At 36.9% G+C, this 27,966-nt stretch overlaps 1 protein-coding gene across 1 annotated transcript in view; it reads right to left on the bottom strand.

Moving 5' to 3' along the window:
- Positions 1 to 7,024: 7,024 nt before the first annotated feature.
- LOC121413434 (DNA topoisomerase 2-alpha-like) overlaps positions 7,025 to 27,966 on the bottom strand; it is a 40,635-nt gene continuing 19,693 nt past the window's right edge. Inside the window, exons 17-33 of the mRNA XM_041606248.1 lie at positions 27,492 to 27,606; positions 26,725 to 26,846; positions 25,738 to 25,886; positions 23,404 to 23,635; positions 22,434 to 22,633; positions 21,471 to 21,609; positions 20,531 to 20,726; positions 17,292 to 17,530; positions 16,970 to 17,053; positions 16,162 to 16,365; positions 15,099 to 15,231; positions 13,963 to 14,115; positions 13,371 to 13,610; positions 11,403 to 11,492; positions 10,907 to 11,032; positions 9,900 to 9,985; positions 7,025 to 8,925 (exon numbers count right to left, since the gene is read on the bottom strand). Of these exons, the coding sequence (XP_041462182.1) occupies positions 8,743 to 8,925; positions 9,900 to 9,985; positions 10,907 to 11,032; positions 11,403 to 11,492; positions 13,371 to 13,610; positions 13,963 to 14,115; positions 15,099 to 15,231; positions 16,162 to 16,365; positions 16,970 to 17,053; positions 17,292 to 17,530; positions 20,531 to 20,726; positions 21,471 to 21,609; positions 22,434 to 22,633; positions 23,404 to 23,635; positions 25,738 to 25,886; positions 26,725 to 26,846; positions 27,492 to 27,606 (2,691 nt within the window). The 3' untranslated portion in view covers positions 7,025 to 8,742. The remainder of the gene's footprint in view (positions 8,926 to 9,899; positions 9,986 to 10,906; positions 11,033 to 11,402; positions 11,493 to 13,370; positions 13,611 to 13,962; positions 14,116 to 15,098; positions 15,232 to 16,161; positions 16,366 to 16,969; positions 17,054 to 17,291; positions 17,531 to 20,530; positions 20,727 to 21,470; positions 21,610 to 22,433; positions 22,634 to 23,403; positions 23,636 to 25,737; positions 25,887 to 26,724; positions 26,847 to 27,491; positions 27,607 to 27,966) is intronic.

A 27,966-nucleotide genomic window follows, 5' to 3' on the forward strand; every position in this document is an offset into this window, starting at 1 on the left:
TATATGCATAACTCAATGATATGCGAATGAGAGAGTCGATGGTGTCCCTTTCTCACTGTTTCTTTGTGTTTTATTGTTTGAATTATACAATATTTCAATTCAGATTTGACAATAAAGACCAACTTGACTTACCCTTTTGTAATGGTAATTCCACATGTTCATTGAGAAATAAAAATGTTGTCTCATATGACAATGAGGAGAAAAATACAATTTTTCATATTTCGTATAATAAAATACAAAGTAGTGAGTGATGTCATCAGTGTGTTCATCTGCATACTGACCAAGATGTGCATATAACTGTTTTGTGAAATTAAGGGAAACTTTAAAATGTCATATTTATACTTTCTTACTTAACATCCGATTTTGATGTAATTTTCAGTGTTATGCTTGTTGGATTTTTCTCCTTTTATGCAAATCAACTTTTTGTTAGGGTGGACTTTGCAAATCAAATGCAATTCTTGATGTCAGAAATGTTATGCGTGATATTGGAAAATGTGATTTAAGGAGAAAACAGGTAAACACAAGCAGAGTAAGTTGACATACGCTCGCTAAAATCATCTAGGTGTGGTTGGCCGTTATAAAAGCAATCTGAGCAAAATCTTAAGGGATGTCATCACATGGAGAACATTTAAGATACTTTCATTCCAGCTATCAAGGCAACAAAGTCAATAATAAGCTATTTGTAAATGCTTTTTATATTAGAAACCCCCTACCATGATATCTTTCAGAGTGAGTAGGTCTACTGCTAATGATCAAATATGCCTTTTACTGTTTGTATATTCTGATATTGGCTTGTTCATGTCTGCAGTGTATTATTATTGCCAGTATGTTCCCTTCCTTTTTTCTATTTTGTCAAGACTACACTCCTTAAGTGTATCAACAAGATGTTAGGCTATAATCCCTGGGCCCCCGTAACATAAAACTTAGCAATTAATCATAGTGCTGACTTAATATGCAACTGATCATACACAATAATCAATGCAATCAACCATAGATATCAGTCCTCTGATCAATTGCTAAGTTTTATGTTACAGGGCTCTGGACATTTTAGCCAGCGTATGCAGACATATTCGTGATATATATCAAGATTTAATTTTTGTGAACAACTGTAACCATTTTCTTCACAAAGAATTTCTTATGTTCTTATTTGTTAACAAAAATCACATGTTGACATTAAGAATGGATGGCTTTGTATCAAGAAATTATTAATATTAAATGAGAAAACGGCTTCACATTCGTACATCAGCATACGTGCCTAAAAGTTAAAGAGGTGTGGCAGGCTCTTAAAAAGTTATATGATAGTTATATATAGCCTTCATATTAACAAGTGCATAAAAGCAGTATACTTGCATGTTGACTCTGTGCCTACAGAACTTAAAATGAATAGAATTGAAATGATATATTTCAGGACCATACATGTAACTCCAAAATTGAATAGTTTCACAGAACCCTAATAAGAGAGCAAGATGTTTTTTTGTCTGAAACTTTGTAGTATTCAGTGTATCACTAGACATCATTCAGCTGATCCCATACTTTCTAACTGTTTGATGTTTTGCATGATTCTGCTTTTTTCTGACCTTCCTCATAAGTATAACAATTTAATTTCTCATTAGGGCACTATTTCAAGAAATTATTGTGGGTGATATTAGTTTCATTCTCTGCCAGTTGTTATACCAACAGTCAGAGATCTACAGTGCTTCACAGCCAATCAAAACCAAGGATTTCACTGGAAGTGACAGAACTGACTATTTAGTCATCGATCACAAGTTTCATGAAGCCCCCCCCCCACACACACACACACAAACATGTTTGTGTATATCACACTTTCTTTTATACACAAACCCATATTTGCTTACTACTCCTTGCCCAAACATAATACTTATATTTTATTTTTGCTCAAGTCTTTAAAACATTGCTGTTTAGAATAGTTTTATAGTAGTTGTGGAGTATGGTTGCTGTAAATATCCCCAAATTTGAAGTGCAAAATATCATAGATTTAAGTTAAATTGTTATATTCCTCTAAATACATATAGGTTTCCAATTTTGCTGTAATAAAGAATAGGATTATACATTTACTGATGTTATTATATTCTGCATAGATTAATTCTAATTAATTTTCTGTTTATTTTGTATGATGGGACATGGGGTTGTATTAATTTTCTAAGAAAAAAAGTTAAAACGTTGTTGGTACACAAGTGTAAACATGCTTCAAAACAGCCCATGTCCATGATGTGTGTCATAGACTGCTTTAATACATTACCCTGTGTGTCAGTATACATTGATGACCTCAACATTCCAGTACTTTGACTCCAGTTGGAATAAATTTGCAATTAGCAAAGTGAAGACGGGAAAATGAAATCACAAGCAAAAGCTAGTGATTAACATATATTCTTCTCAAATTATGACAATGATGTTGAGATAGGACCAACATGGCAGACATGTTATATTAACATGCACCAATAATAGTCTTATTCTTTCAATAGCCTCTGATTTAGTTTCTTTTTCTTCCATTTCTTTATAATTACATCTTTTGACACAATTTCATTTTGCCCCTTATCTTAGGGGCACAATTATTGTTTTCAAATGCCTGATTAATGTGGGGGTAATTTCCTGCAGTTAGCGCTAAAAGGGGATATGCTGAAGTGTCATAATACATTCTTGAAAAGGATACATAGCTGTATATCTCTCATTGAGCAAAAAGTACTTGATGTACGCAGGTTCAAATGAAGAAACTAACTATTCTTTCAAAAGCATTTTTTATTTTGATCTGTAGCAACAAGGTGATAATTTGGTGAACCTTTTTTCCTATACTACAATATCAGTGTGTTATCTTTGTTCTATTTGTAACATTCCAGTATTTTCTCTGTATTTTATATTCTATTTCTTCCTTATTTCCATATGTTTTGCTGTGTGATGATCACTTAAAGGCAGGCCCTTGATCCCACTTGCCAAAAATTAAAACATTTTTTGTTTGTTTTTTGAAAAATATAGTTATTTGCTTTATTTTTGTTTGTTTTGTTTTTCCTTCATTCTTATTTGCATTTTATAATGTCATATTTTTCACTCATATGAAATGAGCCAAGCTCCAAAGAAAACAAATGTCACAGTAATGCATAACCAAAAAGTACTTTATATTACAATAATTGTTTATTTGCATTGTGAATTTGAAGTATACAGAACTATCAGATTTTGGCAGCAATATGAAAGATGTGCAGCTCAATTGGAGATTTAAAAATATCAAAATTCCATATATTAGAAAAAATTCTGTAGTGAAATCTGTTTCTATATGTGTTTTATCTACTATGTTCACAAATGGGTACGTACACTTGTTTGACTCTTAGTACAATGCTGTATGTACCTTATTTTGTGAGGCACTGTTGTACATGTATAAACTGATTTGTTTTCGAATCTTGTTTTTCAATAATGACTTGTAGTGTGTTACTGCTCAACTTGAATTTCACAGCAGATTGTATCAATGAAATAATATTCCTTCATAATTGTTTTATCAATCATCAAAAGTTTCATCATGGAATTAAAAGAAAACATCTTTGTTGTACCACAAATGCACAATGACTGGAGTTTCTTCTATGAGTTGTATTTGTGATATGTCAGTAAATGCAATTATGCTTTGATAAGGTATGATGTATGATATTACCTGTAAAAGGAATGAAAATAAGATCATTAACTCACCCAACGGCTCATTTTTACAAAATCAGTTTTAATCCTAACTATGCATACCTATTATTCATTTTGAATTTGGAAAAAAGAATCTGAATTTTTACTATTTTCAAGTTTCGGTTCAGGAAGACTTTCATATTTCTTTTAATAGTGCGGTCTCCATATACATGTAGAAGGTCTTCTTGAGTTTTAAGCCAGGGTTTTAAGCAGACCTGCATTGATAATGTAACGAATTCTCTTCAGTCTTGCTTTTAAAGGCCTCTGCACACCTTACTACATGTACCCGACCGGTCGCCGACTGGGTGAGGGGAGATGTGACGTCACAGCTCTTGTCAGCTTGAGCGTTGCAGACCGGTCAGAGACAAGTCGCAAGGAAAATCGGAAGGATTTGACATGTCGAATCCTTATGACTGGATCGCAAGCTCAATCCAACCTCCAGCCAATCAGACAGCAGAGTTGCATAACGCGTATTATGATAAATAACGCGCAAGGTGTGCGGTGTCGAGGCTTATGACTGCCTTGCGATTCATCTCCCCTCACCCAGTTGCAAGCCAGTCGGTGCATTTATAAACAACTAGGGTAATGTATAAGTTGATGGATTGGGAAAAGAATTGACCTTCCTATGACTTTGGTAGGTCCTATCCAGGGCTCAAAATTACATTGTTGATAGTGCATGCATGGACCCCCCCCCCTCATTCAGGGTTAAATGAATTGGAACAGAAATGGAGGAATGGATGGATTATTTACAGGATGGAAGGGTGGATTGATAGAGAGATGACTGGAAATTCAAAGAAATTGATGGATGGATGGATGAATTAATGGATACATGTGGATGGTAGAATAATAGAGAAACTGACTGATTAATTGATTGATAAGTGAATTAATTGTAGAGGTGAGGACCCTTTTCACAGGGAGTTGTGATTGATTCAAATCGAACTCAAATTGTGATTGAAATTAAATTATTTTCTCTTGATTAGGCAAACTTAGGTCAATCGCTGTTTGAATTTGATTTGATTCTATTGCAACACTTTGTGAGACGGCCCATAGTGTACTTTTGTTGGGAAACCAAATATGGATACAATACATATGTCAGGCAAATAATGTAGTTCCCAACTGGGAAGAGGCACAATCAAAATTTGTAATATGCTGTTAAAACACAAGTGTGCCCCCCCCTTTCTTTTTTTTTTGCTTGAAAATTTTTTTTGTTTGTAAACTTTTTCCGTCGATGAATGACATGACCTTAAAGTTTGGGTGAAAACTTTTTCTTTTTTGTTGTTTTTCTTGGCTAATTTTCCCCTCGAAAATGTGCCCCTAGATCTGGATCGTGAACGTGATTTCATATTCTGCTATTGAAAAATTCAATTACATCTTACAGGTTGATTGAATCACCCATTCCCAGACAATTCACAAATGCCCCCCCCCCCCCATTAATTTCAAATATAATCTGCTCAATTTGAGAAAGGAAGTGTTATAAGTGTAATATCCTGTAAAAGAGAAAATATGGAATTTAATGTATATAGACACCAATCCTCAATACCTAAAGCAACTTTGGTTAACCAGTCATATCTTATAGCAGGATCAGTGCTTTTCTATGAAAATTGACCTGGAAAAGGAAATTTCATTTGCTAAGTGTAAATACAATAAAAACTCAAGTTTCTATTGATATGCCACTTGCTTCCCTTGTAGTCTATTCATCATAACAGAGTCTAGATCAATTGAATGACAAGGAAGTCATAAAGACTGCTGTTTACAGCCTGAGAGAAAATCTAAATGATCTTTTTTGTGAATCCAGACTATTTTGAAGGTCAGGTATCGTTACAGGTGAATGGAAAAGAAATAAACTTGATTTTTTTTTTCAAATGTGATCAATCAAGCACAACTAAGCACATTGTATGGTGCTACTGTACTTTTTATACACTTAATGCATTGGAGTAATGAGCAAAATATGTGTATTTTGGGAGGGCAGATACAGTGTAGCTACAGTGCATACATCATGAAAATATGTTATTGATCTAATAGTCCACATACTTGAAATATGTTAAAGGGGAAGTTCACCCTGATAAAAAATGTTGTTTTAAATAGCAGAAATAATACCCCGGTAACGAAAAATATTGGTGAAGGAGTTAGGAAAATCTAGTAAAGAGAGTTATCAGAATTTTCTTGAGATTTGTGACATCATATAAAAGCGGCTGCCCCATATGTTATGTGATACATAATGCTTAAATTTCATCTTTTAATAATTGTTCATGATGACCAAAAATTTCCTTTTTTGTCCGCAGCGGTTGTGAAATAATTTTTTTTCTGTTGGTATACTAAAGGTACAATAAACCCATTTTCATTTCGTTTTAGAAAATGACATTTCATTGATTCACAATACATGTGAAGCTACTTGTATGTGATGTCATCATGGCACACATTAAAAAAATACAATCAAATAAAATCTTTGATGCATTTTCATCAAACCTTCACTAATATTTTTTCTCTCATTTTTACATTAAACTTTTTGTGAGGGTGAATTTCCCCTTCAACCCTGTCATCAGTGACAACTACCATCACAACATTAGCCAATTTAAAATCACGATTATTCAGACCTGTTAACCTCTGGGAATGAAAAAATTGTATTCTGTGATAAAAAAAACTGCATTTTACCCAAAAAATTGTATTTTACCCCAAAAATCTGTATCTCATGATAAAACGCATAGCGCGCACGCTCATCACGGCGCTTAAGCTGCATGCAAGCTATAATGGTTTTATCAAAATGACTGAAAAAAAAGTTACCTGAAATTACAGTGATCCAATAACCATATTTGTGTTGTTTTTTACAAAATCGTATTTTGTAAAGAAAAAACATACTGTCGTATTTTTATTGCAAAAATGTACTAAATACGCCAAAAACGTACTGGTTGGCAGCTCTGATTATTGGATTAATGCCATTGTTGTGCATTGTCCTCAAAATCACAATGAGAATGCCTACGTCCCCTTCAGATTCCCTCCCTCTACCCCCCCCCTTCACTTTCCCTCCCACCCCTCTACATATTCTCTGTCTCCTTCCCTTTCTGTCTTGGACTCTCCCTCTTTCCCCTAACCTCTACTGTCTGTCTATCTCCCCCTCCTCACTCTTCTCCATCCTCTTTCCCTCACTCTATCCCCTCTCTCACTCCTTGTCCCAGTCATTCACTATCCTAAGATCAATTTTAAAAATCCCACGATTTCTCCCACATAATCCTACCTCTATAGTCTTCTTTCCTCCATTCTTCCACACAACACACAGGACATGCCCCATGAAGCTCAACCCCATACCTCCCAATGAAGTACCACAATAAAATAAAGCAAGAGGTGTTTGATATTCAAATTTTCTGTTTTAATGATACACAAGACATCAAACTCATGTTGACATCTAACAGTAAAACAGAACACGGTACAATCATTGTACCACATGACATATTATGAAAAACTTGACACATACATTCATGTACATATCTCAAATACCCTATATTAAGCTTCATGATTAATGAGGTAAGAAGCTGGCTTATTCTTTAGAAGTCTGAGATATTTCGAAAGTCCTTGCAAAGCAAGGTTGACCATACTTGTTACTTATGTGAAACTACCCATCGGGTGGACATTTGGATATTAGATATAAAGCTCTCCATAACTAAGATGACTGCTTCTGATTCAAATCTGCCTTGACTATGGAAAGCCAGTGACATCATAATTATTACTAGAAGTTATATGTTGGTGTATAGTACTCTTTACATACATGTATTTATGTATGGTTGTACATATGTAACTAATTAGGCAATCAGCATCCTGTTTACAAAATAACAGAGCATAAAGTTTCTAGATGACAAACCAACGGCTCATCATATCTAACAAAAATGAAATAAACAGGAATGTGCAGATTTAAATAAATGAAACACTTTTCAAGTAACTTCATCTATGATTACTTCTCAAATAAACAATAAAAATGAAGAAAAAAAATCAACCTTTAACAATTAAAACCATACGATGCAATAATAAAAAAAAGCAATGGGAACAAAATATAAGAATAATCCAAACACATATTGAATAAAAAATAATGCAATTTCAAAGAAATTCCAGCTTAACAAAAACTGTAAACAAAATTGTGCAGAATAAATATGTCTAACATAATATAGAAATGCTAACAGTTCATGAAATACAACAGGATTGATCAAATTGTTGATTCTTTACAATTTCAAAGAAACCCATACTTTTGACTGACTGCAAAGTAGTGCTCTCTTGACTGTTACTATGGTAACTGTGAGAGAATAAAAAGCTTTATAACTTATATAACTTAGTAGCTGGAAAATAGTAAATACTTGACGAGAAAGTTTCCCTTACATATACAAGGAGGTTCATCAAATCCTTAATCAAAATAATGAAATTGACAAAATCTTTTTGTAATATGGTAATGAATGAACAAATAAATATAGGAATAGAGTTCCAATTTTCTTGTAGAAATGTAATCCAGCTTGTCTGTAATCTGTCAATTAATTTTATATTTTGAGCAGACTGTATCGATTGATGTCAAGAAAAATACAAGGGTTAAGAAAATTTCGAAAAGCATTTCAAGTAGAAGACTTTGATTCATATCAGAACATTATTTATACCAATTTCTTCAGAGACACAATCTACAGTAGACTTAATGCTTCTAAAATTCCTACAAATTTGCACGATTCCAACCCATGTTGAATCTACCATTACCGTATGTATATTTCACATGATTTGGGAGGAAAAATAAGAGCAGCCAGACAAATATGTTATTTTCGTATTTATTCTTCCAAGCTCATCTCAGGTTAAAGTACTCACTTGGCATTGGAATGGCTAATTCTACAATGAAACATGTCCGCTGATCTCTGTCAGAAAACCTCATAGCTGTACAATATTTACACAGACAATATGTACAGGACAGACAGAAAAACTAAATTAAATTTGACAGTATTTACAATTATACACAACATACCGGTAAATGAAATGACATATGAATGGAAACTTGTTCCTGTTTATCAAAAGCAAGGTGTAGGTGCTATGGTAGGCATCTCTTGTTTAATAATCATCATCATCTTCATCATCAGAGAAATTATACTTGACTGTAGCTCTGGCACGACCAGTCTTCTCTCTTGCTGGGACAGTAATGTTTTCATCCATAGCAAACGAAGTTTCATCTTCGTCATCATCTTCATCATCTGACCAGTCAAAAGCCTTCTTCTTAGCCTTCTTGGCTTTGGGCTGGAAACAGACAAAAGAAATATAATCTAATTAGATCAATGCAATCTCAATCTAGTCTGCTTAAGTTACCAAAAACCTTATTTTTTTGCAGGAAGCACATCTGGGCCCTGTTACATAAAGCTTGATGACTGATTTTTGGGCTGAGTTTACAAATGATCATTCACAATATATGCAATCATTCCACAAATCAGCTCCATGGTCAATCGCATACCTTTGTCACATGGTACTGATTAGTGGTTTTGTGGTGTGTTTTTTTTTTTACTTTTCCCATTTAAGTCATTGACTACTGACTTCTGTAATCCCTTATTGCCTTGTGCATAGACCACCCTGTTCCAGTAGGCAACAGATTAACACACTTGAAATTAGAGAGAAGGGGAATGTGATTTGTTCAGAGTCAAAACAACTTTATGTCTGTCCCAATTTGAACTGATGCAAGGAGGCGCCGTGGTCTAGTGGTTACGACTCTCGTCATTCAATCAGAGGGACGTGGATTCCAATCCTAGCCAATGCGTGTCTTCGTTCAGCAAGTAATTAACCCACATTGTGCTGCACTCAACCCAGGTTAGGTAAATGGGATACCCAGCAGTATTCCTTGAATGCACTAATCGCTGAAAGGCAGCTCGTGCTAAAGCCGGGGTAATAATAAAAATAATAACAGAGCTGCCAACCTGAACAAGAACATTTCAGTATTTTTAAAGCTGAAAATCAGTATTTTGGTGAGGAAATCAGTATTTTCGAAGAAATACCATAGGACAACACATAAAACTGAAACTTGAGAAATCAGTATTTTGCATCAAACCATCAGTATTCTTCTCATTTTTCAGTACTAAATACGGAAAATCCGTACTACTTGGCAGCTCTGTAATAACAATGCGCCTTGGAGTAGATTATTTCTAGATAGATGGTGCTACATACATGCCTATTATGATTATTTAATGTTGACAAGTAGCATGTCTTCATAGAAACAGTCTCACCTTTGCTGGTTTCTTTGCAGCAGCTTTCTTCGTAGCAGGCTTCTTAAAGGCATCATCCGAGTCTGAGGTAGTTGAAGACTGTACAGCTAAAAACGAGACAGTAAAATGAATGGTCATTACAAGCAAAACATCCCTGTAGACCTAAATACACAATTCATCGTAGAGTTGAGTAGCTCGATACCCTTTTTCAGTAGGAATATAACCATTAAAGCTAAATGAAAGTAGTTGAATGATCAGTAAAACACTGATTTCGTGACTAAGTCTGTAAAACCAAGGTTAAGTATTACTATCTCATTGTGGATCTAGATCTGGTACAGTTACATAAACTGAAACAGATAGGCATACGTGGGACAGTGTATATTATTATTGCTGGAATAAAGACCTGACAGAAGTGCCCGAATCTGCGCTTATTTTGCTCATTTCTCAGCAATTACACAATTTCTTCCAGAACCCTTTGGCACATATTTTTTATTCATACAAACAGACACCTGGGTGGTCATTACATTGGATTCTGTAAAAAGTCATTTTGAGATTGTTACCAAAACTGGCATTTATCTTTAACCAAGGTACTAACAAAGACTGTAGCTCAAGGGATAATGTAATCCTAATAGCATACTCTCATGGAAATCTAAAATATGGAGTGCGGTAATGTCCACACTCCATATTTTAGATTTCCATGACATTATACAGACAAAAAAATCCCTGGTTCTCCAAACAGAATGAGGCTGTCCTTCAAGTGTAGGTAATATTTCCTGAGCCCTGCCATACAAATAGTTAGTTACAATTACAATTCATTTCCAATTTTTTTTTAGAATGCAACAGGAATATTTAACAATTGCAATTTGATCTACTCAAAACTTTTATCAGCTCTTTTGCCCATTAAACTTCCTTCATGACACAAATATTCTGAAAACTACCCCCCCCCCTTTCTGCGAATTCTCTTGACACCAGTCTGCTGTGTAAACACCAACATAAAAGCTGTTCTCCTTCATCATGAACAAACTCACTTTTCTTCGCTGACTTTGAAGCTGCTGGTTTCTTGACAGGAACTAATTCATCTTCTGATGATTCCATCTTTCTCTTCGGGGCTGCCTTCTTGCCAAACATGTCTGTGATTGAAGGCTGCTTTTCATCTGGGAAATATACCAATTCAAAAACGATAAACATTAAAGTTCTCTCTACACAAACAAAAGTAACTTCTTTTATCCAGTATGTTGTTTATTGAGTTGTTATGTTTTGCAATTATTCTCCGCATTTGATACTTCCCACAACTGTTTGTAAATTAACCCTTACAACCTGTGCTGCTGGTCCATCAGAAATACAAATGAATAAAAATATAATGCTTCCTTATTTTCCCCTTTTAACTATTTTTCTGTCTGATAGCCACCTCGATCCCCTTCTCTCTCCCATTCTCTATTACCTCTCTGCCTCTATATCTCCCTTCCTCTATGTTCTCTTGTCTATTTTCTCTCATTCTCTTGTCAATGATCTCTTCTAACCTACCCTTCTCCTTCTTCGATTCCTTGCTCTTTGTCGCCTTGGCCCTGGGTTTCTTGGCAGGTTTGGCTGCTGGTTTTGGGGAAAGGTCCTCATCTATTACAAGAGGTAATTAAAGAGAGACATGAAGCGTGTAAGATCTTAAAGGACAAGTCCTCCCCAACAAAAACTTGATTTGAATAAAAAGAGATAAATTCAAACAAGAATAACAATGAAAATTTCATAAAAATCGGATCTGAAATAAGAAAGTTATGACATATTAAAGTTGCAAATGAGGGGACAGATGACATCACCCACTCACTATTTTTTTTGTATTTTATTATTTTTTTATTATATTTAACATTTCGTGGTTCAAACAAGATGGTCATAATTGTCATACCCGTAAAAAAAATATAGTATAATTCAAACAATAAAAAACAAGAAATAGTGAGTGAGTGACATCATCAACTCACTCATTTGCATGTCACTGAGGTGAGCATAGAACTGTTTTGGGAAAAATAATCCACACTTTAAAATGCCATAACTTTCTTATTTTACATCCGATTTTGATGAGGTTTTCAACTTTATGCTAGTTTGATTTTTCTCTCTTTATTCTAATCAACATTTTTCTGGGGTGGACTTGACCTTTAAATAACTGATGCAGCTATCAGCACCAAGACAGTAAACCCAGTCTTCTACAACATCGTGAAAACTTCCATGTATGCACACATGATTGCTCTTTTCCCTTGTTACCACACGATGATCCTTGACAGTCCCTAAAAGAGCCAGGTTATTTGGACCCATCTCACAGCCAAGGGCGCCGATTCCGCCCCCCCCCCCCTCGTAATCTCGGCCGTCGATCATTTGCTGTAATTAAAATATTATGGCCCATAAATCTTTTTTTCAGACTCTTTGTAGGATTCTGATCAAATGTACATCAAACAAAATTTGGTATCGCAAATTTTTTCTTATGTATTTGTTTTTTTTAACTTATGTATTTCTTTGTTCTTTTACTTTTTGTTTTTTATTGTTTTTTATGGATATTGTTGCAGACTTAATTCTGATCATAAACAAGGCAAATTAACAAATTAATCAATAGAAGTAGAAATAATGATACATTTATGAATTTTGGCTAATTACAAAATTTGCACTAAATTGGAAAATGAATTCACGTTTTTTTAGCAATTTTGAGTCTGACATGCACTTACATAATGTTGCGTAATTTCGTAACCGCGTACCTGGGCATCGCAAATTTGTTCTCAAAAGTTGCGCAAGACTTGAAAGTAAAATGTCAGCGATCGGCGCAATCAAGAAATTTTGCGTGGCGAATTAATCACGAAAAATGTTGAGGGCGGATTCATCCCCCTCCCCCCCACCAGGGCCTTTAAGGGTTAAGGGAAATACAGCAGCAGGGGCAAGTACCATAATCGTGAAGGAGAAAAATGTTGAAATCACACCACTTTCTAATTACTTCCATCTGGCTTGTGCTGAAATCAGGGGTGTGTTTTATATTTGTAATTATGGTGACTACAATTGAAATCTTGATCTTGATTGGCTGCTTTCCATTACCATGGTAGTTGTGGAGCGTTGTGGCCTAGTGGACAAGTCTTCTGACTTTGAAACAGAAGGTCGTGGGTTCGAATCCCAGCCATGGCGTAAATTCCTTCAGCAAGAAATGTATCCACATTGTGCTGCACTCGACCCAGGTGAGGTAAATGGGTACCCGGCAGGATTAATTCCTTCAATGCATGAGCGCTGAGAGGCAGCTCGAGCTAAAGCCGGGGTAATAATAATAACAACGCGCCTCGGAATAGAATATTTCTAGATAGATGGCGCTATATAAATGCCTATTATTATTATTATTATTATTATTATAAGTTAACATAAAGACAAAGAATTTGTTCATCTGGCCACATGATTACGTCTTTAGTTGATAGGTGACAGGCTGACCTCATCCCCCTAGATATACCTTGTATTAATACATGTATAACACACCTTTCTTGGAGCTGGCAGTGCTTTGGGTGTCCATAGCATCATCATCCTCATCATCAGAAGCAATGATTGCCTTCTTGCTTTTCTTCTTGGCTGGTGGAGCAATGAATGACCCGTCGGCGTCACCGTCGTCCTCATCAGCGAGGTCCTCCAACTTAATGGAGTCGTCCGACATCTCGCGTGGCATGGACATCTCAATGTCGTCCTCCTCTTCATCGCTAAAAGTAAATTCTATCTTGGCAGCTAGAGATCACAAAAACAAATGGAATATCTTAAAATTCTGCCAAGAAAATGACTTCAAAGTGCATAAAATATCATTCATTTCCTAAAGTGAAGAATATAAATAAACAATACTGGTATTAAAGTTACTTTTATCCTCAGTAATCTCTATTTTTCTTCGAGAAGCATTTCATCTTTGACCAGTTGCAAATGAACTCATATATAGCATGTGGTATGGTGACTTTTGTTTATAGTGCTTCTAACTATTCATAATCATTCTTATAAACATCCTTGAATACCAAACACTGCACATTCTTGTCTAATAGGCAACAGGTAAGTGGATAAATTCTGGTGAAATAAACTTTAATTTCCTTACAAGCCAATCGCTTTGGAGCCTTCTCTTTCTTGACTAGGGCGGAGCCAAAGTCGTCATCATCGTCGGATTCTGAATCTAATTTCTTGGTGGCCTTCTTGATGGGTTTGAGGTACAAGGTTGATTGTTTCTTGGACTTGGTAGCTCCATCACCACCTGGGTTGTACAAACAGAGTGAGAAGGTGAAGGATAGATCATGCATCTATAAATACCACTAACTTAAGGCGACCGCACACCTTACGATTGGTCTGCGACCCGATTTCAGAATAAAATGCAGAATTCGATGCTAATATTGAGACTTGGAATATCTTACTGTGTAATGTTCTAAATCATCGTACGAATACCTATGTTCAAATCTGTGACTATGCAATCATCCTTCTTAGAATAAAAGCGAATCTAATATCTAGTCATAATGACGTTATAGCAGTCGTACGATTGGCTACGATTTGAAACTAATTTGACCTTTACTCCAAACTAAAGGCAAGCAATCTTTCAAAATGGTTATATTAGTATTCTTTCAATTAATTTAACCTCAAATAAAATGATATGCTCCATTTACATATTCAGAAAATGAGCAAAATGCGATTTGTTCCAAAATCAGATCGCGAACAGTCGTAAGGTGTTTGGTGGCCTTCAAGGACATGAGAATACATCCTCTTTTTCACAATCACCGTTTTGGTGAGTTTCCTTCTTATTATTGCATCAGCAACTGCGCCAACTGGGCAATTCCACAAATTAATCCACCTCATTGTACCTCCAACCCAATTTACCCCTGTTCATTCCTTCACTTCACAGCTATCGAAAGAAATAATAATTTGAGAGCATTACAGAATTAAATAATTTCAGGAAGACTGACATATTCATGTATGGATTCTGACATTCACATTTTATGGAATTGCCCATCTACAACAAAGGTCGGATGAAGCTTGTAGCCTCACAAGCGAAAGCTTACAAAAAACCATGTACAATTTTTATTATGATGTTTTATGAAAAACATGTCTGAAAAGAAAGAATAGAATTGGATATGGTGTATTTAGTTCTTTGCTTCAGAACACTGTAGAATCAGACTGACAATGACCCTTGGAAATATGGGCTGAAATTCATCAAAAAATCACATTCAGGATTTGAAAAAAACTAACCTGATTTAGCTTTGGCAAGTCTCTCCGCCAATGAGAGCGGTTCTCTATCTTCTTCAGGAATCTCTGGTTCCGTCTTGATTTCTTTCTTGATCTCTTTCTTGATCTTCCCTTCTCCCGGTTCAGCCTTCACCTTCTGTTACAATCACAAACAAAAAATCAATTCACTTCATAATGATGGTGTTATGAAACATCAAAGGATCAGAGTTAAAAAAACATTACACATGTAAATCTCCCTTGGTCAAATTTCAAGGGACTATAGAAACCTGGGCCCTGTCTTACAAAGAGTTACGGTTGCTCCAATCAATTGTAACTCTATGAAAATCCATCAGTGTCATAATCTTTCCAAAAGGAAATTTGCAAAACGTCTGTTGTAAACAAAGGAGAACACACCAAATTGTCAAGTAATCAATGAATTTATGGATATACATTCATATCTAGAAAATCTTATGAACAAACTTGCATTTTATATGTTGACTCTGCTGGCTTTCCATAGTTGCAATTAATCAATCGCAACTCTTTGTAAGACGGCCCCAGTTTGACTAAGGCAGAAATTGAGTTTAACAGATTCTGGTCTAGAATAAAGCTCTGAATCAGACTATTAACGCAACTAAAGCAGAGCTGCCAACCTGAACATTTCAGAAGCTGAAAATTCATTTTGGTGAGGAAATCACTATTTTTTAAATGAAATACCATTGGACAAGATATAAAACTGAAACTTTAGAAATCAGTATCTCGCATGAAAGTCCATTAGTATTCTTCTCATTTTTCCCTACTAAATACGGAAAATAAGTACTACCCGGCAGCCCTGCTAATGGAAAGTCACCACATGGAGTGTCTACTGTGTATCAATAACAATCTACACAGTCAAAATAATTACAGGCTTTTTCAGAAGCTTATCGCATAAACTGGCTAAAGCCAGTGTAACATTATGCAGCGCATAGAAACTTTCTATTAGGTGCTATATAAATGTTGCAAATTATTATTATTACAAACTGACTTTAAATGGATCAAACCAAGTGAATTTTCTCCACAAGCAAAATAAGATGGATGAAATTGTGTGTACCTTTGCTCTCTTCTTCTCTCCCTCAACAGCCTTCCTGAGGGCTGGATCAATGCGTGGAACAACACGACGTCCCATCGGGGATGGTTTCGTCTCTTCTTTGGCTAGAAGCTTCTGCTTACGTGGTTTGGCCTTGCCCTTGGCTCCCTTTGCGCCAGCCGAGATGACCGCTGTCGATTCATCCTCTTTCTCCTGGGCCTCAACACGCTGTCAACAAACAAAACAATCGCATGTTTCATGGGAATGATTGGAAAGATACAGATAACTTTGCTGAAGTTGAATCTATTGCGACCACAGAAATCTATTCGCTTAGGAGAAATTTGACTCAGAAGATGCATATAAAATGTTTTACAGAATCTGGCTTGATAAAATTGCTTTTACTCAGAAATGCAAGTTTATCAAAGGAACATCAAGAAAACTAAAGAAAAAGCAGATAAGTAACATGTTCAGTTTTTTTACATCATTAAGTATTTTCTGTTGTTACTGCTTTCCTTATAACACGATCCATGAAGTTCTATCAATTTTCATGTGCACAACTACTAAGTCAAATCTCTTGGGGTGTCAGAATTCTGTTTTAAAGAGGAAAAAAATTAACCTCAGGTAAAACACAAATAGCATAATCGTGTCTAAAACTTGTTTTGACATTAGTGATTATTTGAATTATGAAGTGTTAAATTCTAACTTGTTAACAATATTACAAATAATAGAAATCTTACAACTTTGTAATTAGTCAATCAAAAATTGTAATGGTTTCAGTAACTTTCCTTTCACGAAACTGGGCTCTGATTTCAGCTTAGTTACATGGACTTACATCAAGCTCAGCAGAGAACAAATCTAGATCCTCAGTCCACAGCATACTAGCTGTCTTGCCCTTCAAAATCTCCAGCTCACGGGCCTGCAGAAAAAATTTAAAAACACATCCTGGTTATAAAAAAGCACAGCTGCTAACTTCACAAGACCAATAAAATTTCAAAATAAGAAACAGTGTATCATGTTAATTGTAATGCAAGGGGAATGTAGACCTTGGTGATTACATCCGTTGTTAAATTTCCAACTCACTGCGCTTCGGACTACACACTTTAATACCGTGGATGAGAATGATCAGCTCCACTAAACCAACAAAGATACCTTACCTTGTCATCCCTGTTCTTCAGAAGCTCGTCCTTCTTCTCCTTCGTCAGACTCCACAGGGCCATACCAAGGAGGTAATTGTAGTCCGGTCCCGATGCGGGCGTGGCCTCTTCGGCTCCCTCGTCCTCTGTATCCTCCCCACCTTGCAGCTTAGCCTGGCTCTCCTTCCATGCCTTGACTGGGTCCGAGTCATAGCCACGTTGGATGAGCACCTGGATCATGTCCTTCTTAGGCATGTTCTCTGTTATCAAAGGAAATCAACAGTGCGTAAAGGCAATGAGACTGATTTCAGTACTTCCTGTGCCCTGAAACAAGAAACTTAGCTAACAATCGTATGGTTGATTTTTAAGACTGATTTCATATACAGATCGATTCTATCATTAACAAAAATCAATTATGCTTCCACTTTGTGTTACAGGCCTCAAGACAAGGGGAAACTGATAAGATTATCTGGACTGGATGTTTGTTCTAATATAATTTTGAAATGAACTCGGTCTATCTACCAGGGATTCAGTTAGGCTCAGTGGTTGCTCCTCCACCTCATGAAAGCGAGGTCATGGGTTCAATCCCAGGCCAAGTCATACCAATTTTTTTTAAATTGGACCTTCTGCCATTAAATCAGGCGCTTGGTGTGTTTTAATGGAAAGGGGTAATAATATATCAAGTTATGAAATGGCCTGCAGGAAGACCAGCAAAATGAGCTGAAGTGGCTACTCTTGGTAAATATGAGTTATTATCAACCGTATCAGACATCTGAGCTGGTAATTAACACAAGTGGAATGCCTCTGGCCGTCTCACCTGCATCACGCGATTCAACATAGCAGCAGTGCTGACTTTGAAAACTACTATAACTCGCACAAGATGTTCAGTGATACTTGGTTACTCTTATTTCCACGTTTTATGAACTAGACCAATACACTTTACAGAGATAGGATGGTAATTCAACAAATATCCCCAATGTGGCCAAAGTTCATTGACCTCACATGACCTTTGACCTTGATCATGTGACCTGAAACTTGCACAGGATATTCAGTGATACTTGATTACTCTTATGTCCAAGGTTCAAAAGTCAGGTCAATAAACTTGAGAAGTTATGAAAGTTTATTGACCCTAAATGACCTTTGACCTTGATCATGTGACGTGAAACTCATGCAGGATGTTTGGTAATACTTGATTACTATCATGTCCAAGTTTTATGAATCAGATCCAAAAACTTTTAAAGTTTTGATTGTAATTCAACAGGTACCCCCAAATCGGCCAAAGTTCATTGACCCTAAATGACCTTTGACCTTGGTCATGTGACGTGAAACTCATGCAGGATGTTTGGTGATACTTGATTAACCTTATGTCCAAGTTTAATGAACTAGGTCCATATATTTTCTAAGTTATGATGACATTTCAAAAACTTAACCTCAGGTTAAGATTTTGATGTTGATTCCCCCAACATGGTCTAAGTTCATTGACCCTAAATGACCTTTGACCTTGGTCATGTGACATGAAACTCTAATAGGATATTCAGTAATACTTGATTAACCTTATGGCCAAGTTTCATGAACTAGGTCCATATACTTTTTAAGTTATGATGTCATTTCAAAAACTTAACCTCAGGTTAAGATTTGATGTTGACGCCGCCGCCGCTGTCGCCGTCGGAAAAGCGGCGCCTATAGTCTCACTCTGCTATGCAGGTGAGACAAAAACTGTATTGCCTTAGATTTTCTGAATATTCGGAAGGGATAGGTACATTGTTTGTATTTTGCTCGGTCTCTATGTGCGTACTATGGAAGCTTAAAAGTGCCACCGAGATGTTGAGATAATTATCTCGGGAAGTCGACATCTTGATAGCAAAAGATAAGATGACGAGATCCTGGATCTCATCATGTCGACATCTTTTAGAAGAGATGATGAGATGACAAGATCCCGGATCTAATCATGTCAACATCTTTTAGAAGAGATGTTGAGATGACAAGATCCCGGATCTCATCATGTTGACATCTTTTAGAAGAGATGATGAGATGACAAGATCCTGGATCTCATCATGTTGACATCTTTTGGAAGAGATGATGAGATGACAAGATCCCGGATCTCATCATGTTGACATCTTGTAGAAGAGATGATGAGATGACAAGATCCTGGATCTCATCATGTTGACATCTTGTAGAAGAGATGATGAGATGACAAGATCCTGGATCTCATCATGTCAACATCTTAAGAAGAGATGTTGAGATGACAAGATCATCTCATCATCTTTTCTACAAGATGTCAACATGATGAGATCCGGGATCTTGTCATCTCAACATCTCTTCTAAAAGATGTTGACATGATGAGATCCGGGATCTTGTCATCTCATCATCTGTTCTAAAAGATGTTGACATGATGAGATCCAGGATCTTGTCATCTCATCATCTCTTCTAAAAGATGTCGACATGATGAGATCCAGGATCTCGTCATCTCAGCATCTCTTCTAAAAGATGTTGACATGATGAGATCCAGGATCTCGTCATCTCAACATCTCTTCTAAAAGATGTTGACATGATGAGATCCAGGATCTCGTCATCTCATCATCTCTTCTAAAAGATGTCAACATGATGAGATCCAGGATCTCGTCATCTTATATTTTGCTATCAAGATGTCGACTTCCCGAGATAATTATCTCAACATCTCGGTGGCACTTTTAAGCTTCCATAGCGTACTTACTTTCTATGCAGATACCTTCGTATTTATCCTGGTATCACATCCAGGTGTTTGAGGATAAGTAGAAAGAGATACGCTTCATAATGATCTGCGCAGCAACAATTTTAAGTCATAATAAAGACCGTACTGGATCGGGGCGCTGGATATGCGTCCCTAGGGACGCGATCTTATAATTACAAGTATGTCATAATAGTAAAATGCAGAGCCTAGATCCCTGATATACATGTAAACATGACAAGAAGAACCAAATTCATTCAAATATCTTCATTTTCATGATTTTGCTCTAGATGTCTGATTTGGATGATAATAAAAATGACTGGCTCTTCTTTGCGGGAACATAAAATATATTGCCCTCAAAGTACCATATTGCCCTCGTCTAAAGACATAATTCTTTTGTGGGCAATATATATGATGTTCCCCTCAAGGCCAGTCAGTATTATGTAATTATTATTATCAATATGTCATTACTTTGGTGGCAAAACAGCAGACCGCCGATGACCACCAATTTCAGTAGAGAGGATGAGGTGGAGGGTGAATGGATAAAGCTTACCGATCTTGATCTTTCCTTCAATCTTCTCCAAGATGAACCTTGCCTGGTTGTTGAGCCGGGCGGATTCGGCCTCAAGGATTCCTTGTAGGTAAGCCTTGCGTCGGTGGTACAGCTCCATACGCACCGCAAAGAACTCTCGCAGGATTTCAACTACGTTGTCATAGCGACGGATGCAACCATGGCTGTCAAACAAGACCTGGGGGTGCAGCATAAAGAGATACGATTGATGTTTACAATTACTTGTGTGACATATTTTATGCAGTTTGTCGTACATGTAGACTAACAGCTCCAGATAATCAATGTACTAGTATTATATCTTTCATCTATTAATCCAAGCCTTTATCTACATATCAATCATTGCATTGCTATCATGACGTGGAGCGATGTGGCCCAGTGGATTAGTCTCTGGACTTTGAAACAGAGGGTCATGGGTTCAAATTCCAGTCATGGTGCAATTTCCTTTGGCAAGGAATTCATCCACATTGTGCTGCACTCAACTAAGGTAAAGTAAAATGCCGAGAGCTGGAAAGCTGCTTGAGCTACAGCCGGGGTAATAATATCCAAGTCCTTTGGAAGCGCATAGAGACGTAATTCATAATGTGTTATGCACTATACAAGAACTGACTATTATTATTATTATTGCAATGTAGGTCTCATTCAGGATCTTTAAAAAATTATCATACTTTCTTATGGGGAAATAACATAAGACAATCAACATTTTCTTGTATGTAGAACACTCACTATTGTCCATTATTAATTCTTCTAATTTACTAGTCAAGCCATGATAATTCATAAAGCAATACACCTTTTCATATAAGGCACATCATTTTAGGCAGGTCCTTCACTTAGCGGGTGAGAAGTATGTACTACATGGAATTTCAATTAAAAAAAAAAACAAACATCCAACACCTCAAAATAGTGTGTTCAGAAAAATCCTTACCATGACATTTGCTTGAGAGATGGTGGATTGGAGTTTGAAGGTCTTATGCAGTCCTTGTTCCTCAGCCTTCAGAAGCTTATCCTCGCTCATCTTGATCACAAACTTTACAGTGGTATCGGTATGATACTCCTTGTAGTCCCTGAAGTATGAAATTACAGTTAGTAGAAAAGTGGTTATCCTTACTCTACAGGGCAATTCCACAAAATAATCAACATTCTTGAACGTCAAACCCTCATTTTTCTTCTTTCTTATTTCACTCAAGAACTGCTCATGTCATGATAATAGCACTGAACAAGACCTAGTAAGTAGAGACAATTCGTAAATGTAGATTCCACAAACAAGGAGTCGGACATGCGCATTCATGGAATCACAGAGCTGCCAACCTGAACAAGAACAATTCAGTATTTCAAAGGCTGAAAATCAGTATTTTGGTGAGGAAATCCGTATTTTCACAGGAATACCATAGGACAAGACATAAACTGAAACTTAAGAAATCAGTATTTTGCATGAAACCATCAGTATTCTTCTCTATTTTCAGTACTAAATACGGAAAATCAGTACTACTTGGCAGCTCTGAAATCGCAATGCTTGATTCCCAATCATTCACATGCATATCATGATTGCATATCTGTAATGTGCTATGCACAGTTCCTGATCAAGATCAAAATTTTGGAGGGTCAAGCAATGTAAAGGCAGTCCTAAATCAATTTATGATACATTCTGTCCCTGTTCACAATCTATCATCACAAAGTATTCCGCAATAGACCTTGGCTGTCAACAAGTCAAATGCAGTCATTTTATTGATTACAGAACTGTCAGGATTAGAGAAATAAGCCCCTGCTTTACCTGAATGGTATTACATCTTATGTAGATTTCCTCTGATCCCTAATGCCCTCATCCCTTAACCTTTTTTTCACAAGATAGATAAAATTCAGGTCAGGAAAGAAATACAAAATGATTTACGTGATCATGGGTTGGACTTTCTCGGATCCATGCAGCATAGGTTCTAGGACCTGTTCTTTGTAGACCTGGGTCCAGGTTCTTACAGGAAGCTCGGTAATCTCAATGGTGTTGTTGTCGATGACCGATACCTCTCCGCTGACCACAAAACGGTTGGCCTCGAGTTCTTCAATGGTTCCTTTGAATCCCTTGTATGATGGAATCTGAAATAAAAAGTGTGATATTAAAGCTCATGTTCGTGTAGACAGATAAACAACTGATTTGAACATGATTAATATAAAAGTGCATCCAAGATAAAACAAAAACAGAAATTCATGACGCTTCATCATAGTACAATCACAAAATGATTTGATAAACAAATGTCCTAGCAATATGAAGCTTAGGGTCTCCCCTTCGGTGACAACATATGCTCTTGTGACATTTCAAATCTTAATATCTCTGAGGGTATACGGTTCGAGGTAGGATCGCAATAGAACTTTTGGTTCAGAATAATGTAAAGACTAAGATTAGGGTTTATTTAGTTTTGGAGGCAAGGTTTTATGATTGGCTCAACATGTAGAGTTTCCATCGGAGCAATTGTTGCCGAAGCAAATGTCATGCAACCCTCATCATTAGCTGATACAATAGATGATTAGCATGAGCACTTGGTCTTTATGGACATGTTCAGGTAATGATTTTCCTGGTATCACTTCGCAATTTGCTCCATATTTTTGACAGACTTCTATGCATGAAGTCTTTTCAAGCATTTCTTTTTACATAGGAGTGTACATTACTTAGTTGAGAACTTTTCTCTTATGAATGAAAATTCTATTCAAATTTGTAAAGCAAAATTATTCCCTGATGTTCCTGTAATAAATCTTTTTAATGGAGAAAAATATCAAAAGAAACAAAAAAGTGTGGTCATTACAGACAGGTGGTCAAACTAAATAAAAGGGCGCTAAAGCAGGTATGACTGTATAACAAAGGGTTGTACCATAGGAACAGGTTCCTCTCCTGCGACCAGTCTGCGGACGTTAGCCGTCACCTCCCGGACATCGTAGTTACTGATCTTGGTGCTCCAACCGGTACCGATACCCTCGCTACCGTTGACTAGAACCATTGGAATGATGGGTACGTAGGTCTCAGGCTCGATACGCTGGTTGTCGTCGTACTCGTAGGTGAGGAGGTTGTCATCGTGAGCGGGGAAGAGGAGACGGGTCAGGGGGCTATGGTAGAGGGGGTGACAACAGGAAATGTTAATCATAGAACAAGGACACAGCAATACAGTCTGACCTCTCTTATCCGGACACATTGGACCAACACCAATCCGGATAAGGGATTTATCCGGATCTGGGAGTCCCAATATTAAATACACGCAGCTGCCTCCCAATGGTAGCTACACATAATCTATTGCTGTGGGCTTACACAGACAGTATTCACTGAAGTGTCGGTTAATATTATAGGCGTTTTTTTTACGCAACTGAAAAGGATTGGTGGCAAAAGCTCTTGGATAATTTACCTGTTCAAATGATTGAGGAATACATAGAGCATACTTTGATTGAAAGAGAATGAATTGATGAAACTAAATTTGAAATTGAATCATCGTTGCGGGCATCGCAGCGTCACAAAGTCAGCCATCGTTATCCTGACTGTAGGCTCAAACATGATAGATGGCCCTGTTTTGGTGATTTGGGTGAGATATGTTTATCAGAAATGTGGTTGTAGGTAGACTGAATTGGAAAATGTATGTCATCAAAGTGAGTTTGCTTAGGAATTACGATTTTAGATTGAAATTTCATTCTCATATCCCCACATGCTAGACTGGAAAAGAAAATATCGGCAAGTATTTATCGGACTGTACATGACACGTAATTGCAGATATCTCCATCCAAATTCCATAATATATGGGTACTGTTCACCTAAAAACAACATTTTGGGGCTTTTTTTTTAAAGATACCCTTTCTCTGATGACTGTTATATGTGGCTCGACTTTTGTATCTGCCATATTGGATCATGGTTCACAATTTTCAAGCTGAGATTGACCAAGTTCCAAAGAGTTTTGGTATGCAGAGATGCTAACTGATAGCTCAAAAAAATCCTGAAAACCCAGGCCGGGGGTCCAGGGGCCCGCCCAGGGCCCCTGGCGGGGTCAAGGGCGAAGCCCCCTGAAGCTGGAACGTTTTCTTATTCTTTGGAGGGCTGAAATCATTAATCTACAGTAGTACATAACAAATAATTAATGACATAATAAACTTCATATCATAGGCAAGAAAGGTGCTCAAAAAAAAAAAATCATGTAACCCGTACTCATTACGGTACGGGTTAACCTGCTGCGGGTTAATATGCTGCGGCCAATAGGTGCGACTCGGGACGGGTGTATGTAGCAGCTGGGGTGCCCTTTTTCACTCACTGTACTCATCAACAAGACAATCCTATACTATTGAAAATCCATAAATCACAATTTCTATCAAAATGATGGATAGTTCACACATATGAATTGATGAATACGCACCAGAGAACACATATTTCATGGTAGCAAATAGGTTTTCAGCTGAAATCCCGCGGCAGACAACCAATCACTCACGCAGCAGCAGGCAATTGCAGCCACACCGGGCCGTGCTTCGAGCGGTTCTACCGGGCGATCGCCCGACTGGGATAGCGCTGACACCCATATCCCTGCAGGGTATAGGGCGGCGTTTGCAACTGCTACAATGTATTGCTCGCGCGTACCGTGCAGGTACAGTACCAGCTAAACTTCATGCTGCGCACAACGCTAATAATTTTCCGTCTGCGCAAATTGGCCATCCAAAATTGAAATTGCGCTCTCCGTAGCGAACTCCGTGACAAGATTTGGAGGGGAAATTTTTACGGATTTCACTTTGACAATCGATTTTTTTTCCCGGAATATTTTTCAGCAAAGGAAAAAATCCGGAATTCCGGAAAAATCCGGAAAATTAGCAACTCTGGGTATGGTCTGATGCCAATTAGTGCACAATATATAGACTCTGTCATTCTCATTTACTAAAGATTTCAAAATGGTAGGAATGTTGATTTTAGATCCATACCCTTATTTTGATTTCAGATCCTATCCATATTGCTCAATATCATTCAATGCAATCTCCATCTAGTTTTCATGAAAAGACCGAAACAGGAAATACAATATTCAAAATAAAGATTAGACACATATTGGAACAGTTTTTGTTGCACAGCTGTGCAGTCTTGAGCGACTCGATGTGCATGAATCTAGAATATTTCTTTGCAAGAAAAACGACATCGCTAGTTGATGAATGAGTGTAGAAGGTCATGTCAAGTGGCAGTAAATGGTTACCTGAGCTGAGTGAAGATGTAACGGGGGCTGGCAGCGTCCTTTCCTCCATGAAGACGGGTACCAAACTGACCAATGGGCTGCAGGAGATTCACGTTGTTGCTACCAACAAAGTTCTGTGCCAAGTTGATGATGGTGCTCATCAAGGATGTCTGAAAAAAAAAGAAGATGTTAAAACAACAAAATTATTTGTTTATCAGTAATAATAATAATAGGCATCTATATAGCGCCAAGTAGCGCCAGTACCATATATAGCGCCAGTACTATGACAAGTCATAAACTATTTTCCCTGGGAAAAAAGGATAAAGGAAAAAATATGATTTTTGTGATGATGGAAAGTAATTCATCTGAACTATAAAAGAACTGTAGATGTTTACATCTTTGCAATTAAACACAATTCAAAATAGTGAAAAGTGGCTGTGACAAATGGATTTGCATTTGATATCAAACTTTCACGCCATCCATTCATCATTCAAATCTATAACAAATACCTCTCTCAAAATTGGAAAATTGAACTAAAGTATAGGAAACATTGGGTAGACAGTAAGAAGCGATTATTGCAACAGAGAGAGGATTGTCTTGTGAGTGATGACAAGAGAAAAGGGTAAGAAGAGAGCTGCCAACCTGAACAAGAACATTTCAGTATTTTCAAGGCTGAAAATCAGTATTTTTGTGAGGAAATTAGTATTTTCACAGGAATACCACAGGACAACACATAAATTACAACTCTAGAAATCAGTATTTGCATGAAACCATCAATATTCTTCTCTATTTTCAGTACTAAATACGGAAAATCAGTACTACTTGGCAGCTCTGTCAGAACGTACGAAGGGTTGTGGAACGATACCATTGCCAAAATCAGCTGAAATAGCACTTGAGACTGCATTATTTGTGTATAATGTCTGCTTCACGAACTATTTAAGGGATAAAGGTCGGTTCACAAACTGCTGAATAGGTCATGACTACATGTGACTGTATGTGATAACTTACTTCACCATGATGGTAGGCAGAAAGCTCAGCCACAGCACCGGCCATTTGGGCCACCTTGATCTCTTTCTTCTCGTACTTCTTGAAACAGGTAAAAACAACCTTACGCTGTCCAGGCTTCAGACCTAGCAAGATGAAACCATGAAAATAAGATATCCATAAATAAGAACATTGATTAACCCCCCCCCCCCTCCACCACCACAACCACTAGAAGAGCTTAACATCATGCGTTTACAGCCACGGTCCAAATACCTCATAACCCCCTCTCAAAACAAACAAACCATAAAATGACTTTAACCAACATGATCAAAATCACAATATGGAAACCTGGTGAGCTTCATCCCTAAACCAGCTCCACATCAAGTTTGTCATCGTATTGATAAAATGTTGGATCAACACCGAAAAGCCAGCATTGAACTTGAAATCATCCATTGTCTAGATCAGGGCTCCCATAGAAATTTGAAAACAGAATTCCATGACTTTTCCATAACTAAATTGCTACTTTCCATGACTTTGAGATGTCCCAAAACTGGGAAAAAATGGAAATCATGAACACTAATTATAATAGCAGAGTATGATCACAGAGTATGAGAGTTGAGAGAAACAACAAACTGGAGAGCTGCCATAGCCAAGAGGTAAATGCAATTCCATGACTTTTCACAAATTTTCTAAATTCCCTGACTTTCTATGACCACAAATTTTTCCAGGATTTTCCATGACTGTGGGAACCCTGAAGATTCAGTAATAATCTGTGAGGTAGTACTACTTACCATCGAGCATGGATGGGATAGATCTCTCATTGTCCATGTTAGAGAAGAGAACAAGTTCCTTGTTGATGAAATCTTCGTATGTGATGCGCCGGGTATCCTTGTTGTAAAGGTACATCTGATAGTTTGAAAAGACAAAAAGAAAAGGGTAAAATGAGCTCAAAACTATCAGAATAGATCTATCTTCAATTGAAGACATCTATTGTATACAAATACATGTATTTCATTTCAAGTGAACATTTTAGGCATTTCTATTCTTTCTAGGCCCGAGTTGCCTGCTCTATAAGAAGCTGTCTATATCTCTTCAATTTCTTGCCAAAGTTCATCAGTCATGTCTCCTGTGAACGCTGGTCACCATTATTCACTTCCTTATAAATTTGAAGAAAAAAAATACAAACCTTCCATCAAATTAGTTGAATAATGTATCAGCAAGTATCTTTTCACCAACTGGAAGAAAGAAATTATTTCAAAGTGAAAC

Source organism: Lytechinus variegatus, chromosome 4 (assembly GCF_018143015.1).
Source record: "Lytechinus variegatus isolate NC3 chromosome 4, Lvar_3.0, whole genome shotgun sequence".
NCBI lineage: Eukaryota > Metazoa > Echinodermata > Echinoidea > Temnopleuroida > Toxopneustidae > Lytechinus > Lytechinus variegatus.